This window comes from Hippoglossus stenolepis, chromosome 13 (genome assembly GCF_022539355.2).
Source record: "Hippoglossus stenolepis isolate QCI-W04-F060 chromosome 13, HSTE1.2, whole genome shotgun sequence".
In the NCBI taxonomy this organism is placed as follows: Eukaryota; Metazoa; Chordata; class Actinopteri; order Pleuronectiformes; family Pleuronectidae; genus Hippoglossus; species Hippoglossus stenolepis.
In genome coordinates, this window is record NC_061495.1 from 24,465,844 (window position 1) to 24,479,824 (window position 13,981).

At 40.6% G+C, this 13,981-nt stretch overlaps 1 protein-coding gene across 3 annotated transcripts in view; it reads left to right on the forward strand.

Moving 5' to 3' along the window:
- Positions 1–13,981, forward strand: part of slc37a1 (solute carrier family 37 member 1) — a 103,040-nt gene that overhangs the window by 74,708 nt on the left and 14,351 nt on the right. For 2 of the 3 annotated variants that reach the window (XM_035174189.2, XM_035174187.2), the window contains 9 exons: positions 214–266; positions 1,304–1,363; positions 2,497–2,619; positions 3,314–3,404; positions 6,324–6,386; positions 6,524–6,609; positions 9,639–9,687; positions 12,766–12,839; positions 12,968–13,046. In XM_035174189.2, the coding sequence (XP_035030080.1) occupies positions 214–266; positions 1,304–1,363; positions 2,497–2,619; positions 3,314–3,404; positions 6,324–6,386; positions 6,524–6,609; positions 9,639–9,687; positions 12,766–12,839; positions 12,968–13,046 (678 nt within the window). The remainder of the gene's footprint in view (positions 1–213; positions 267–1,303; positions 1,364–2,496; positions 2,620–3,313; positions 3,405–6,323; positions 6,387–6,523; positions 6,610–9,638; positions 9,688–12,765; positions 12,840–12,967; positions 13,047–13,981) is intronic. The other variant, XM_047342533.1, reaches the window with a different exon arrangement.

The following is a 13,981-nucleotide window of genomic DNA, read 5'->3' on the forward strand; positions in this document are numbered from 1 at the left end:
ATTTGATGTGAGGAGTCAGCTGAGGCTGCGTTACCACTAATATATTTTCATTTTAAAGTTATGTTTTAAAATGAATATGCATGAGTGTGTATGTAGCCTGAACTGTCTGCTTTTTGCGGCTTTTATTTCCGCTTACTGGGTCACTGACAAAATATAATAGTATAGAAATAATAGAGTACATATTAACCTCAAGGCATCTTTTCCCATCTTCAGACCCAAATGACCTAAAAAGCGTGTATGCTCAAAATTCTCCCCCTGGCAAGAGTGTGAGTACAGAGAGATTTTTGTTTGTCATTTTTGTAAATAGAAACACATTCTCATTTTCTCTGTCTAGATCTAATCATTCTTGCGTATGCTTGTATTGTATGTATTCTTAATTGGTATTCATTAGAGGAATAGTTCACCCAAAAATGAAAATTCACTCATCTACTTACCCCTACGCAGATGGAGGGGTGAGTAGATGAGTGAATGACCACTTCTTCAAAGATAAAAAAAACATAAAATGCCTCCATACTGCTCCTGTGGAGTCATCCACAAGTGTCCATAAGCCCCAACATTCAAACTCGACTTAAAACAAGATAATTTACACTGTTTTTAGCCTAAATGTCAGCTGTTGTCCTGAGCCCAGAGCCGCGCACACACAGCACAAGTTCGCGCCTCTATGCTCTCGCCCCAAGGGGCACGTGATGACATCAGGAAGAACTCGCGATAGCTGCAGTTACTAGAGATGCTACCAGTACTTATCATGAGTTCTCACTGATCTTGTTGCGTTCACCCTTGGGCGAGAGCTTGTGTGCGGTGTGTGTGCGCAAACGTGAAAGTGGCTCCAGGCAGGAGGATAGCAGCAGACCTTTAGGCTAAAAACTTGGTGTAAATGATGCAGTTTTGAGTCGAATATGAATGTCTGGGCTTACGGACACTTGAATGACACCACAAGTGCAGTATGAAGGCATTTTTTGTTTGTTTGAAGAAGTTGTCCCCCACTTACTTACTTGATTTGGCTGCAACGCTGTTAACCCCTGAAACTCCAAAAAGTGTTTTGTGGACTAAAACACTTCACCCACCCCTCCATCGGCATAGGGGTGAGTAGATAATGAGTGAATTTTCATTTTTGGGTGAACTATCCCTTTAGTGCCCTAGTGTGTATTTCAGCTCATGTTGTGTTATTTTGTTGTTACTCGTATTGAAAGAGCTACATTTATAGTATTGGGCTGTTGTGCAGCCCCTCATTTGAGCTTCTGACCTAAACAGACAATATATTGAAAGACATGTGAATATGAATGTAATTTATTGTCCTTTCAAGCAGCTTGGAGTAAATGGACACAGTGAGGTGTATCGGCAACACATGAACAACAAATCCCAGGTGTGTGTCACTAAGTAGCCTATATATAGCCTGAGGAGTAGAGTGAATGTCCTCCTCCAACCAGAAGGTCAGCGGCTTGAATCCCTGCCCATGCCGAAGTGTTGAATAGATGTTGAATGCACTAATTGGAAGTCGCTTTGGATAAAAGTGTCAGCTAAAAGACATTTAATGTAATAGAGCTTAAACAAGTGTGACATCCTCTGCCCTTAACCCTCAACAATAGTAAGGAAAAAAAATAAGAAATTAACTATTTAAATACAAACTATTAACCATTCAGACCATTTAGTCCAGTAACGGAATGGTTTAGATTGTAAACGTTTGCCTGATTAAGTGGCAAGTCTGTAACCCAGTTCAGACATTGAACAGTGTGAGAATATCATTGTTTGTTTTTACCAAATACTGTTGTAAATGTTACTAAGCATGTCATTGTAATTCAGGCAGACATACTACTATTGCCAGGAGAGTGTTAAAAACAGGAAGGTCAGTTCCCTCAGTGATTCAAGGCCTTTAATGGTCATTTCAGCAGGAGTCACATATTTCAGGTTGTGTGGGATTCTGGATGAACACTGAAATATCATTGTTTTGGTGATTGCAAATGTTGACACACTGGGCCTTTATGGACATCTGGTAAACAGACCATGACATGCTTACCATCATCATAGCATGTCAATGGGGGCATGTGGATTCTCACAAAAAGAGCACTTACATCCCCTTGCAGACTTGGCTTAGGTTGGCCCCAGGATGTCAGAACATTAGGATTCAGCCTCTGCGTTTCTTGAAACTTTTTTTGATGATAATATTAACAGAGTTGGGTTTATTATATGCAGGTGTTCTTTACAAACCACCCATATATTACAACAAATGGGTTGAACATTCAGTGTGCAGGAGTTAGTGGCATCTAGTGGGGAGGATGCAGATTGCATTTGACTCAGTACCCCTCCCCCACCATGAACTGAACTGATCAGAACAACTGAAACATAAAAGAACATGTAGAAATACTGTCATTTATTGGCTCTTTCCTTCCATTCAGTGTTGGTTTATTAATTGGACTGGATGGATGTGGCTGAAATCCAGCTGCTCCTGTAGCCCCTGATAATTTCCATTTGTCCTCTCTTCTCCTCCCTCTCTTTTAGAGCTACGACACAGAACTGCTGTTGCCCAGGGACAGAGTGTGTGTCCCTGTGCAACCAGTCGTAGTGGTTAAGAGCGAATCAGAACCATCTGCCATCAGCTTCATGGGAGCCCTACAAATACCGGTCGGCTACACACAGACACACTATGCCATCATCTAAACCACTTTTTATTAAAAAACATTGGAGCATTACAGGCATGGATGATGATGACGAATGATCACAGTCAAATCAATAACTGAAATTTAATCTGTCACATGATATTTAAGACGGCTTCAATGAGTCGATCCACATAAGTTGTTCCACATAAGACCTATTCAGACCTAGAATAGAACATCCATCCTGAGAGATCCAATCACAAGTGGACTGCGTTAAGTCTATCTGATCACACATGGCATTAAAATGCCTCCTGAATGTACAGTCCCCACTCTATATTCAAATTATCACATACATCATTTGTGCTTGCAAAGAACAAATAATGTTTTTACCCAGTCTGACTTGTGTCTGTTGTCAAAAGATTTGTGAGTGTGTCAATGCAAGAGATTAATTAATTAATCAATGAGATTTAAATCTACTATGAAGAAAGATTGTATCCTTTTGAAAACAAATTAAAATCATAATGTGTTCACATCGTTGATATTGTGATGGTGGCCTCAAACAAATCAGCGTATTGGCAATGAGAAACATAAAAATACATTTAATTCATTGTGAAACTGTAGCGGCTCAGAGAACATCAGCTGACACCACCTCTGAATGTGGTCAGTCACAGAAAAGCTATTATAATAATAAATTTGTATTATGTGTATGTCTGTCTTGCTAGGGGGTGATCGATTTCTCTCTGTGTCTGCTTTTTGCCAAACTGGTCAGTTACACCTTTCTCTTCTGGCTGCCGCTCTACATCACGAAAGCAGGTGAGGACGAACTTGGAAATTTTACTTAATCAAAGGATTTAGCCCGATGGGCTTTAGATTGAAACATGGCGCCATATCCTTGTGCGCCACGGCACACCGTGCAAAAGGCAGTTAAATGTCCAGTGCGCAGGGAGCCTGACTGTATGGAGCCCCTGAAGTCCCAAAAGATTTAAATTCAGTGGCTTTGTAGAAACAGACAATTGACTGTCAAAATAATGCAATTTATGCCGACATGTTTAGTTTCAATCATAATACATAATATATCGGCCAGTGGTGTCTTTACTACACAGATATTAATTCTGTTTGCCAGTGTGCCTACACCTTAATACTACCATATGCGCTCACTGCGCATGTCCTCAATCAGAGTCAGTGCCTACAGTGTGTGCCAACTTACGGCACAGTTCTTTGTTATATATATATATATATATATATATATATATATATATATATATATATATATATATATATATATATATATATATATATATATATATATATATATAAAAGATGGGGCAAACTAAACATTAAATCAATTTAATACTAGGCCCTAATAATTCAAAATGGGAATGGGAAAACAAGCTAAATATCATCTTGATATTGGCTAAGCCATCAGCCGATGTTAGAGCGATCAGCGATCCCAGGTTCCATCTATGGGGCTGTGGTACAGTCGGTAGGTAGACCGGCCTGGGGTCTCATTTATAACCGTTGCATACGCACAAAACGGGACCTGAAATGTACAAAAGCCACTTCTCACGCAAACGTTGGGATTTCTAAAAACAAACTTGCGGGAAAATTTGCGCATTTCCACGCAAATTCTGATCCATGCGTACAAACGTTTTGGAGACGGGAAAGTGGCGATGCAGACGTGAGGGGGTGAACTGAAGCCAGATTATTGATCCACTTCATCAAAACCAACAGCTTTAGTTGTGCTCGCGCGACATATCTGTTCCACACAAACCTTTTAATTGAAAAATATATCAAACAACTTACAGGAAATTACGTTCAGATTCCATTAAACCGCGGAGTTACAGAGCCGAGTCATTAACAGTTTTTAATAATATCTTCTAACACTGTGCATGTATCATCAAATTACTGCAGTGAACGTGACTGTGCCATCAGACGCATAGAGAGCGCACTGGAGATCACTTACAAGAAATGATGAAAAACTATTCACTTAATATCCCAGAGGAGGTTAGGATCCACTGATGTGAGGTAATCGCTCCGATTGCTCTAAATAAATAAATACTGTGGTGACACTGCTGCATGATGCTGCGTCATGGATGAACGCGAATGGAAAGATGAGGAGGAATTCAGCTGATATAGATTCTATTGATCTGTGATCTGTGATCTTTGTGCTGAACTGAGTGCAGTATCACACGGATCGACCGCCAGAACCGAACCATCCCAGTACAAACACGACCATATAATAATAATTCAGTTAAATTCTATAGATTGAGGACATCACAGCTGTCTCTGAATTTAATAATCATGCTTTTTTTTTTTTTTGCCTCCACCTTTGAATTGGATCTTTTTTTTTATTTCAGGCTCCGTTCTTTCTATCTTACTCACTCTCACTCACTGTATTATCCACAGCAGCAGCAAAGTATCAGTGTATTTTCTTTATTTTCTATCCCATAAAATCGTGCATCACCTCCACCTTACTAACAAACACCTCGATGTCAGTGTCAGTAAGTTTTGCTTCCTCTTCTCATCGCTTGATGCCGTGACTCTTTCATGACTCACGGTGGAAACCCATTGGTCAGCAGCATAATTTAATATTCATGACGTGCTTTGCATTAATCATTCATGGTTGAAAGTGGGCATGTGGAGGGCGGACTTGGAGGCAGATCCACGTACGCACATTTCCAGGTGGACTGTGACCCCTGTTCAGTTTTATCATCACCTCATTAGTCAGACGAAAGTCTTTGCGACAAAAGAAACCGAACTACAGCAATATATTGTACACTCACTGGCCACTTTATTAGGCACACCTGTTCAATTGCTTGTTAACACAAGTAGCTAATCAGCCAATCACATGGCAGCAACTCAATGCATTTGGGCATCTAGACGTGGTGAAGACGACTTGCTGAAGTTCAAACCGAGCATCAGAATGGGGAAGAAAGGGGATTTAAGTGACTTTGAACGTGGCATGGTTGTCGGTGCCAGACGGGCTGGTCTGAGTATTTCAAAAACTGCTGATCTACTGGGATTTTCACACACAACCATCTCTAGGGTTTACAGAGAATGGTCCGAAAAAGAGAAAATATCCAGTGAGCGGCAGTTGTGTGGACGAAAATGCCTTGTTGATGTCAGAGGTCAGAGGAGAATGGGCAGAGTGGTTCGAGATGATAGAAAGGCAACAGTAACTCAAATAACCACTCGTTACAACCAAGGTATGCAGAACACCATCTCTGAATGCACAACACGTCGAACCTTGAAGCAGATGGGCTACAGCAGCAGAAGACCACACCGGGTGCCACTCCTGTCAGCTAAGAACAGGAAACTGAGGCTACAATTCGCACAGGCTCACCAAAATTGGACAATAGCAGATTGGAAAAACGTTGCCTGGTCTGATGAGTCTCGATTTCAGCTGCGACTTTCAGATGATAGGGTCAGAATTTGGCGTAAACAACATGAAAGCATGGATCCATCCTGCCTTGTATCAACGGTTCAGGCTGGTGGTGGTGGTGTAATGGTGCGGGGTTATTGTCTTGGCACACTTTGGGCCCCTTAGTACCAATTGAGCATCGTTTATACGCCACACCTTGTTGAATCTATGCTACGAAGAATTAAGGCAGTTCTGAAGGCAAAAGGGGGTCCAACCCGGTACTAGCAAGGTGTACCTAATAAAGTGGCCGGTGAGTGTATATAAAAATATATATTATAAAAATGTGTTTGTTTGTTTGTTGTTTGTTTCAGCTCACCTGGATGCCAAGGAGGCTGGAGATCTCTCCACCTTGTTTGATGTGGGAGGAATTGTGGGTAGGTGCTTTTGTTTAAATGTTGCTCTCATTTTGTTCTTATCTTGAGACTGTGTGTTGGTGTGTGTGTAGAGTGTGTCTTATGTAACTATTTACTTAACACTGATATCATGATATCATGTGTACATGTTTGCTCAGGGGGAATCTTGGCGGGAGTCATCTCTGATAAACTGGGGAAGAGAGCCACCACTTGTGCAGTAATGTTGTTGCTGGCAGCTCCCACTGTAAGTTTCTATTGCACTGTTTCTTATCCACATTATTAAGTTAGGTCCAAAAGTTGGTATCTGGCATTGTATTTTGGAGTGTACCAGACGTCAGTGGATATTCCATAAAGTCAGAGTCATAACATCAAGCGTAGTCACTTCAAATAATGTTGGATTTATATGTTTGAATCTGCTCTGTGTCTTTAGGACTGTGAAAAAAAATGTAGGCACTGAAATTAAAGTGACATTGCTTTCAAAAGTAACACCATGAATAGCTTTTCTAAGTTAACTTCATACAAAGTGCAAACAGAAAAAGACTTGATCAAATCAGTATTTATTCTGGCAACCCTTTACTAGATCTCCTACTAATCCTCTTTGGACAGTTTTACACTGGGAAGATAGATTGTTCAGAGCATAATACTGTAGATAAGATGCTACTGGTCTGTGGATTGAGTCTTTTTCAGTGTTTTCTGTGAACCCAGACTGACTCCAGACTGATTAACAAGAAAAAAACAAGCCCACCATTCCCTGCCCCTGGGCAGTGCATTGGGGGTCCCTAGTGGGGGCGGTTCGTGGCAGGGCCTGGCGGGACCAACCTCCTAAAGGGTGGAGGGATGTACGCAAAAGAAAATTTAGATATATAAAACCGTGCACACCTGAACGCAATGTTCACTGTATAAATCACAGTCCACCTGGAAATGTGCGTACGTGGATCTGCCTCCAAGTCCGCCCTCCACATGCCCACTTTCAACCATGAATGATTAATGCAAAGCACATCATGAATATTAAATTATGCTGCTGACCAATGGGTTTCCACCGTGAGTCATGAAAGAGTCACGGCATCAAGCGATGAGAAGAGGAAGCATAAACATGATGAATGCCACCTGTGCGTATTTGCATGAACATGCACAAGAATAGCAAATTAGCATGATAATTGCCCCAATAATAGTATATAAAGCCATCTTTCCTGCCACATTGTGTTTAATCCTGATAATGGCATCAAAGAGCAAAACGAAGACAAATTTGAAGTCCTGCTTCCAGAGATATAAAGTATCATTATCAGCAATAAAGTCTATCATTATCTCCATGTTTCTCTCTTCGTGTGCCTCTCCCCTGTGTGACAGCTCTGCTGCTGCCTTTTGAATCCAGGGAGAGTTAAATTGGCCAACTAATCTCAGCTGTGCCAATCAACTCTCCCTGGTCCACCTGGAGGTGCTCTCTGAGCCACCTCCACATACCCCCATTGCCGAAACTTAGGCCAGGGGCTGTCCGGCCTGACCTACCCCCCCAGGTGACAGAATCCACCTGCACTGGCAAGTTTTCTGCTGGTGCTGAATCAGACTTTCACTCACTGAAAGTTGAGTTGTTTAATAACATTTAAATTATCAGAATATGGTTTTATTTTAAGAATAGACTGACAAGTTTCAATGCGTCTTCTTTTTTTTCTTTTATTTTAACGCATGGAAATGTTTCAGAGAAAAACACAGAATATTTGGTCTATACTGAAAAAGCAAATGTTAAAATTTTTTATGTGAATTAAGCACCTAGATAACACTTTTTAAACACATGAACATGTTGATGGGGAGAATACTTATTCACAAAAATAGACTCCCATCTTTTGGTTTTACACACACATACACACGGGTGTCTGCATATAAAATGTGACACATGCTCCATGGTTTTACTGTTACCGCTGTGCTCATGTTGGGTATCCACAGAAGGTCAGCTGAGGGTTGACTTGCAGTGCTGTGTTACCAATGATACACTGCTCCAGCTCAGATAACGCTGTCAACCTTCCTTTCCTTTTTCCCTTCACCTTCTCTTTTCAATTTTTTGAGATTTAACTTAAAATTTTACTTAAAGTTTACTCTCACCCGATACAGCTTTCCCTGAATGTATAACTGCATCCCATCCCATGGCATCCACTGCTGACACTACAAAATATAACAACTTTTTTAGGGTTTGAGTCCGGTGCGGCACTGTCTTCAGAGGTTTGTTTTAACATTCTTGACTGAATACATTTTCTTTTCAGTTTCTGAAATTTCTACCCAGTCCTGCCCTTTTATGGGCATTGGTGGGCGTTTACCTATGCTGATTAGGAAGAACTGGCACGCGCTTTCAACTTCGGAAGACATGACATTCATCAATACAAGAACACATTTGCGTACAATTCTGCAGTTTTCTTAGGGAATTTCTGAAGAACAAATTTAAGAAAAATATGAACAAGATATTGGTAATCGAGGTCCAGTCGCCTGCTGAAAATTGTGAATTATAGGTACGATCCAAAAATTGCTTCCATAGCGACAATTGACAAGTCAAGCCAGCCATCTTGAAGCACGCCTTGTGCAAGAATCAACGTCATTTAGCAGCAACATGAATAAATTTAGAATTATTTTATGATTTGAATTTCAGAGTTAAAACAGTATGTCGACATAACAACATTTTTGTATATAATTGCTTGAAACTAATGAAAGATACTATCCATTAGTAAAGAAATTATTTAAATAACAGCAGACTACTACAGTACTTTCATGGTAAAGTGTTGACAAATAAAATCAGATTTTTCCCTTTGATTTGAGGTGAATGTAACAAGTTGCTGCTAATTAACCCATTAGATATGATATATTCACAATTACATGGGGGGACCACATAGGAGACAGCCTGGGCAGACCATTAAAGATAAAATCTCTCTCTCTCTCCTTTTTAATTCTTATTTATGTAATAATTTTATCCATACATTTTTATATACGGTTTTTTCCCCTGCTCTTTTTTACCAATGAAGGGTTTTACTTTGTATGGGTGTTTTATTTTGGGCTTCAACTTTATTTGTTGTGTTCTTACCCAGCTCGGCCTGGGGGGAGCTTGCAACAGCGGCGTAAAACACATTTTATTTAACTGATAAAAGCTATTTATGGTGTTACTTTTGAAAGCAATGTCACTTTAATTTCAGTGCCTGCATTTTTTTCAGTCATAAAGCCACAGTAGTGAGTAATGAATGGTGAATGAAAATGTGAGTGCTTTCATTGTTTTGCTTTGTCTTTGTTTTGCAGCTGTATGGCTTCTCCATGATAAGTGAGTTTGGTCTGGGGCCAACCATCGGTAAGAGCCAGATCTCACTTTTCAACTTAGTCAGAGTTGGTGCCACATGGTTAGCTGCTTAAGAAGCAGTTTACAGAAACATGCATCATTCAATTTCTCCTCATCTTGCGTTTATCCGGGTTCAGGTCGCATAGGTAGCCATCAAAGTAGGACATTCCAGACGTCCCTCTCCCCAGCCATGCTTTCCAGCTTTTCCTGGGGGATTCTGAGGTGTCCCAGGCCAGGGATATGTAAATCCCTCCAGCGACTTCTGGGTCTACCCCGGGGTCTCCTCCTGGTTGGGTGTGCCAAGTAAACTTCCAAAGGGAGGCACCCAGGAGGCATCCTGACTACATACTCGAACCACCTCGACTGACTCCTTTCAAGAATGAAGGAGCAGAGGTTCTACTCTGAGCTACCTACAGATGCCTGAACTCCTCACTATTTATTATGGCTGAGCCCAGCCACCCTAGGGAAAAAACTAATTACTTTTATTCATGATCTTGTTCCTTCGGTTACTACCCAGAGTTCATGAACATAGGTGAGGGTCAGAATATAAATTAGGTGGTAAACTGAAAGCTTTGACTTGTAACTCAGCTCCTTCTTCAACACAATGGTCCGGTACATCGCCCACATTACTGATGACACCATACTGACCCACCTGTCCATCTTGCACTCCATCGTCCCCTCACTCGTGAACAAGACCCCAAGATACTTGAACTCCTTCACATGGGGGAGCAACTCACCCCAACCTGAAGAGAGCAATTCACCATTTTCCAGCAGATTTGCAGGCGATGACTAAATCCTGACCATGTTGCACTCGACAAGTTAGGCCTGATGAAGCCAACAGAACAACATTGTCTGCAAAAAGCAAGAATGCACATCTAAGCGCTCTCCTCTCCATGGATGAGCTTTGAAATGATGTCCATGAAAATCACAAACTAAATTGGTGACAAAAGGGCAACCCTGGCTTGCAGAGTCCAACAGCCAATGAGAATGTGTTCAACTTTGTACTGAAGGATGCAGCTCTCACTTTGCTTTGCTTCTTAACTACCATAGCAACCTCTGGCAGGGATATAGACAAGCTGTCCCCCAAGTCTTCAGACTCTGCCTGATCAACAATAGACATATGGGACAGTTTCAGGTGCTCCTCTAAGTCCTCTTTCCACCACCCAACCATGTTTCCTTCTCGGAAACAGAGACCTCTCGGCCAAGCAAGCCTGGAAGTCCTCCTTCAGCCTGACGGACCCATCAGCAGCCTCTTAGGTTGCTGCCACTGACAACAACCATCAGACTACAGCTCCCACTTTCCTCCTCTGCAATAGAGGCCCTGAACATGGCCAACAACCATGACCTCCTCTGGGATGCATAATAAATTCTTCTTTTGTTGACCTCTTTTAGGTCACAGAAGAGTAATTTCAAGAAATAATTTACAGAGCATGTGTTCTGGTGTTCATTCATCATATATTCTGTGGAAACCTGACTGATTTAGATTTGAAGTTCATTTTATTTGTGAGACATCTACAATATCTAATACTGTTACTTTTGTCAGATACCTTGAGTCTGTGTCCTGAGATTCGGCATATTAGTGTGTCATATTTATTCATTTTACTTTGGCAAATTTGCGGTTGACTAAAATATGGACATTCCACTCTTGTCAGAAACAAATAGGAATATTTTAGTCAAGACCAAAAATATGCATTATCATTATTGGAAAAAAACAAACATTGACAACCATATTTAGTTGAAGCTTTTGTCAACAAAATGAACACAAGTGTCAACTAAATTGTATGTGTGTCTCCAACCATAAAAAGTGGATGAAATATAGGGAAATTGGTTGAAATAGAAAAGACTATCTAAACACAATGCAAGTGTGAAAGGAAGTCCACATCAAAGAAAACGTAGTCAAATAAATTATGATCTACAGAAGGTTAATTGTCTGTATTTATGTCGCACTTTTCTAGTCTTGATGACCACTTAAAGCTCTTTACAGTATAATTTTCCATTCACACACACTTTCATACAGACCATTATATGCATCACTTTCTTTATTAGAAGGGGCAATATTGGGGTTCAGTTTCTTGCCTAAGGACACCTAAACATTTCCAAACTTAGAATGTGCTCACTCACACTACTGTGTCTGTATTTTAAGCAGTAGGCAACACGCTACACTAGCTCTTGTTTGATGTGATGCAGTTCTGATATGCCACCTTTGGTGGTCTGCTTATGGGCAGCTGTGGCATCGGGAGATAGAGAGGGTCTTCCATTAACTAGAGTGTTTGTGGTTCGATACCCTGGCTCCTTGAAGCTACATTACCTGGGCAAAATACTGAACCCCAAATTGCCCCTGATGGCTATGACAATGTATGAATGGTCTGCCAGAAAACAGCGCTGTGTATGAACTTTGCACTTTGAGTGGTCGATAAAATCTCTGCTTCTTTAAACAAAGGTCTAAAATTGTACTTATTGAAAGACTTTGATTCATTTTTATTTGATCCATTTAAGACCATTTTATAGAGGTTTGATACATCTCTGCTCAGATGGAAGCTTCTGAGACAAAACCTTTCTCAAATATGTGTGTGCAAATGCCTTTGTTAGTGCAATCTGAAGTGTATTGATTGCCTTATTTGCAAGCATATTGCATTAATGAAGATATAAATACCAACACCATTCAAACTTTCTGCTTTTCATGTATGAGGTTCAGATTAATGAGGTCACATGACCTCATCATTTGAGCTTTGGTGATCATCAGTGGCTGACATTGTGGCACGACTGATGACTCATGTCATGATGGTCACAGGTGCCGATCATTATCCTCATAATATGCTGAAGGAAAATTGTAAGTGTCATTATATGATACATTGTAATGCAGCAGAAGATCATGTGGAGCCCCGATTTAATAATTTTCACAACAAATGTCATCAAAAGAAGTGTGCTTAATAGATATTACATTATCGACAGTTTATTTCGCCTCAAAGTTGTCTTAAATTTATCCAAGTACCATAGAGGTATGCATAGGTTTTCAGAGTATAGTGGACTTGTGTGGCTGCAGACTGAAATACTGAAAACATGAATAGGACATGTCCGTGTATGTCCTAGGCATGCTGCTAGTGTGTGGAGGTCTAGTCAATGGACCATACGCCCTCATCACAACTGCAGTATCTGCTGATTTGGTAAGCGTGTTCTACTATAGTCACATTCCATTTTAACTATGAAACTAAGGAACAGGTCCACTCTTTTATATTTCTCTCACTCTCTCTCTCTCTCTCTCTCTCTCTCTCTGTTTTACTCTTCATCCTAGGGGACCCATAAGAGCCTGAAAGGCAACGCCAGAGCACTGTCGACTGTCACTGCCATCATTGATGGCACAGGATCTGTAGGTCAGTGCCACTGATAAGCAGACACTGTGTTCATATATATATATATATATATATATATATATACACTACCGTTCAAAAGTTTGGGGTCACCCAGACAATTTCGTGTTTTCCATGAAAACTCACACTTTTATTTATCAAATGAGTTGCAAAATGAATAGAAAATATAGTCAAGACATTGACAAGGTTAGAAATAATGATTTTTATTTGAAATATTAATTTTGTTCTTCAAACTTTGCTTTCGTCAAAGAATGCTCCATTTGCAGCAATTACAGCATTGCAGACCTTTGGCCTTCTAGCTGTTAATTTGTTGAGGTAATCTGTAGAAATTTCACCCCACGCTTCCTGAAGCACCTCCCACAAGTTGGATTGGCTTGATGGGCACTTCTTGCATACCATACGGTCAAGCTGCTCCCACAACAGCTCAATGGAGTTGAGATCTGGTGACTGCGCTGGCCACTCCAATACAGACAGCATACCAGCTGCCTGCTTCTTCCCTAAATAGTTCTTGTATAATTTGGAGGTGTGCTTTGGGTCATTGTCCTGTTGTAGGAGGAAATTGGCTCCAATCAAGCGCTGTCCACAGGGTATGGCATGGCATTGCAAAATGGAGTGATAGCCTTCCTTATTTAAAATCTCTTTTACCTTGTACAAATCTCCCACTTTACCAGCACCAAAGCAGCCCCAGACCATCACATTACCTCCACCATACTTGACAGATGGCGTCAGGCACTCTTCTTTTCACCTGTTCTGCGTCTCACAAATGTTCTTCTGTGTGATCCAAACACCTCAAACTTTGATTCATCTGTCCATAACACTTTTTTCCAATATTCCTCTGTCCAATGTCTGTGTTCTTTTGCCCATATCAATCAATCAATCAATCAAATTTTATTTGTATAGCCCATATTCACAAATCACAATTTGTCTCATAGGGCTTT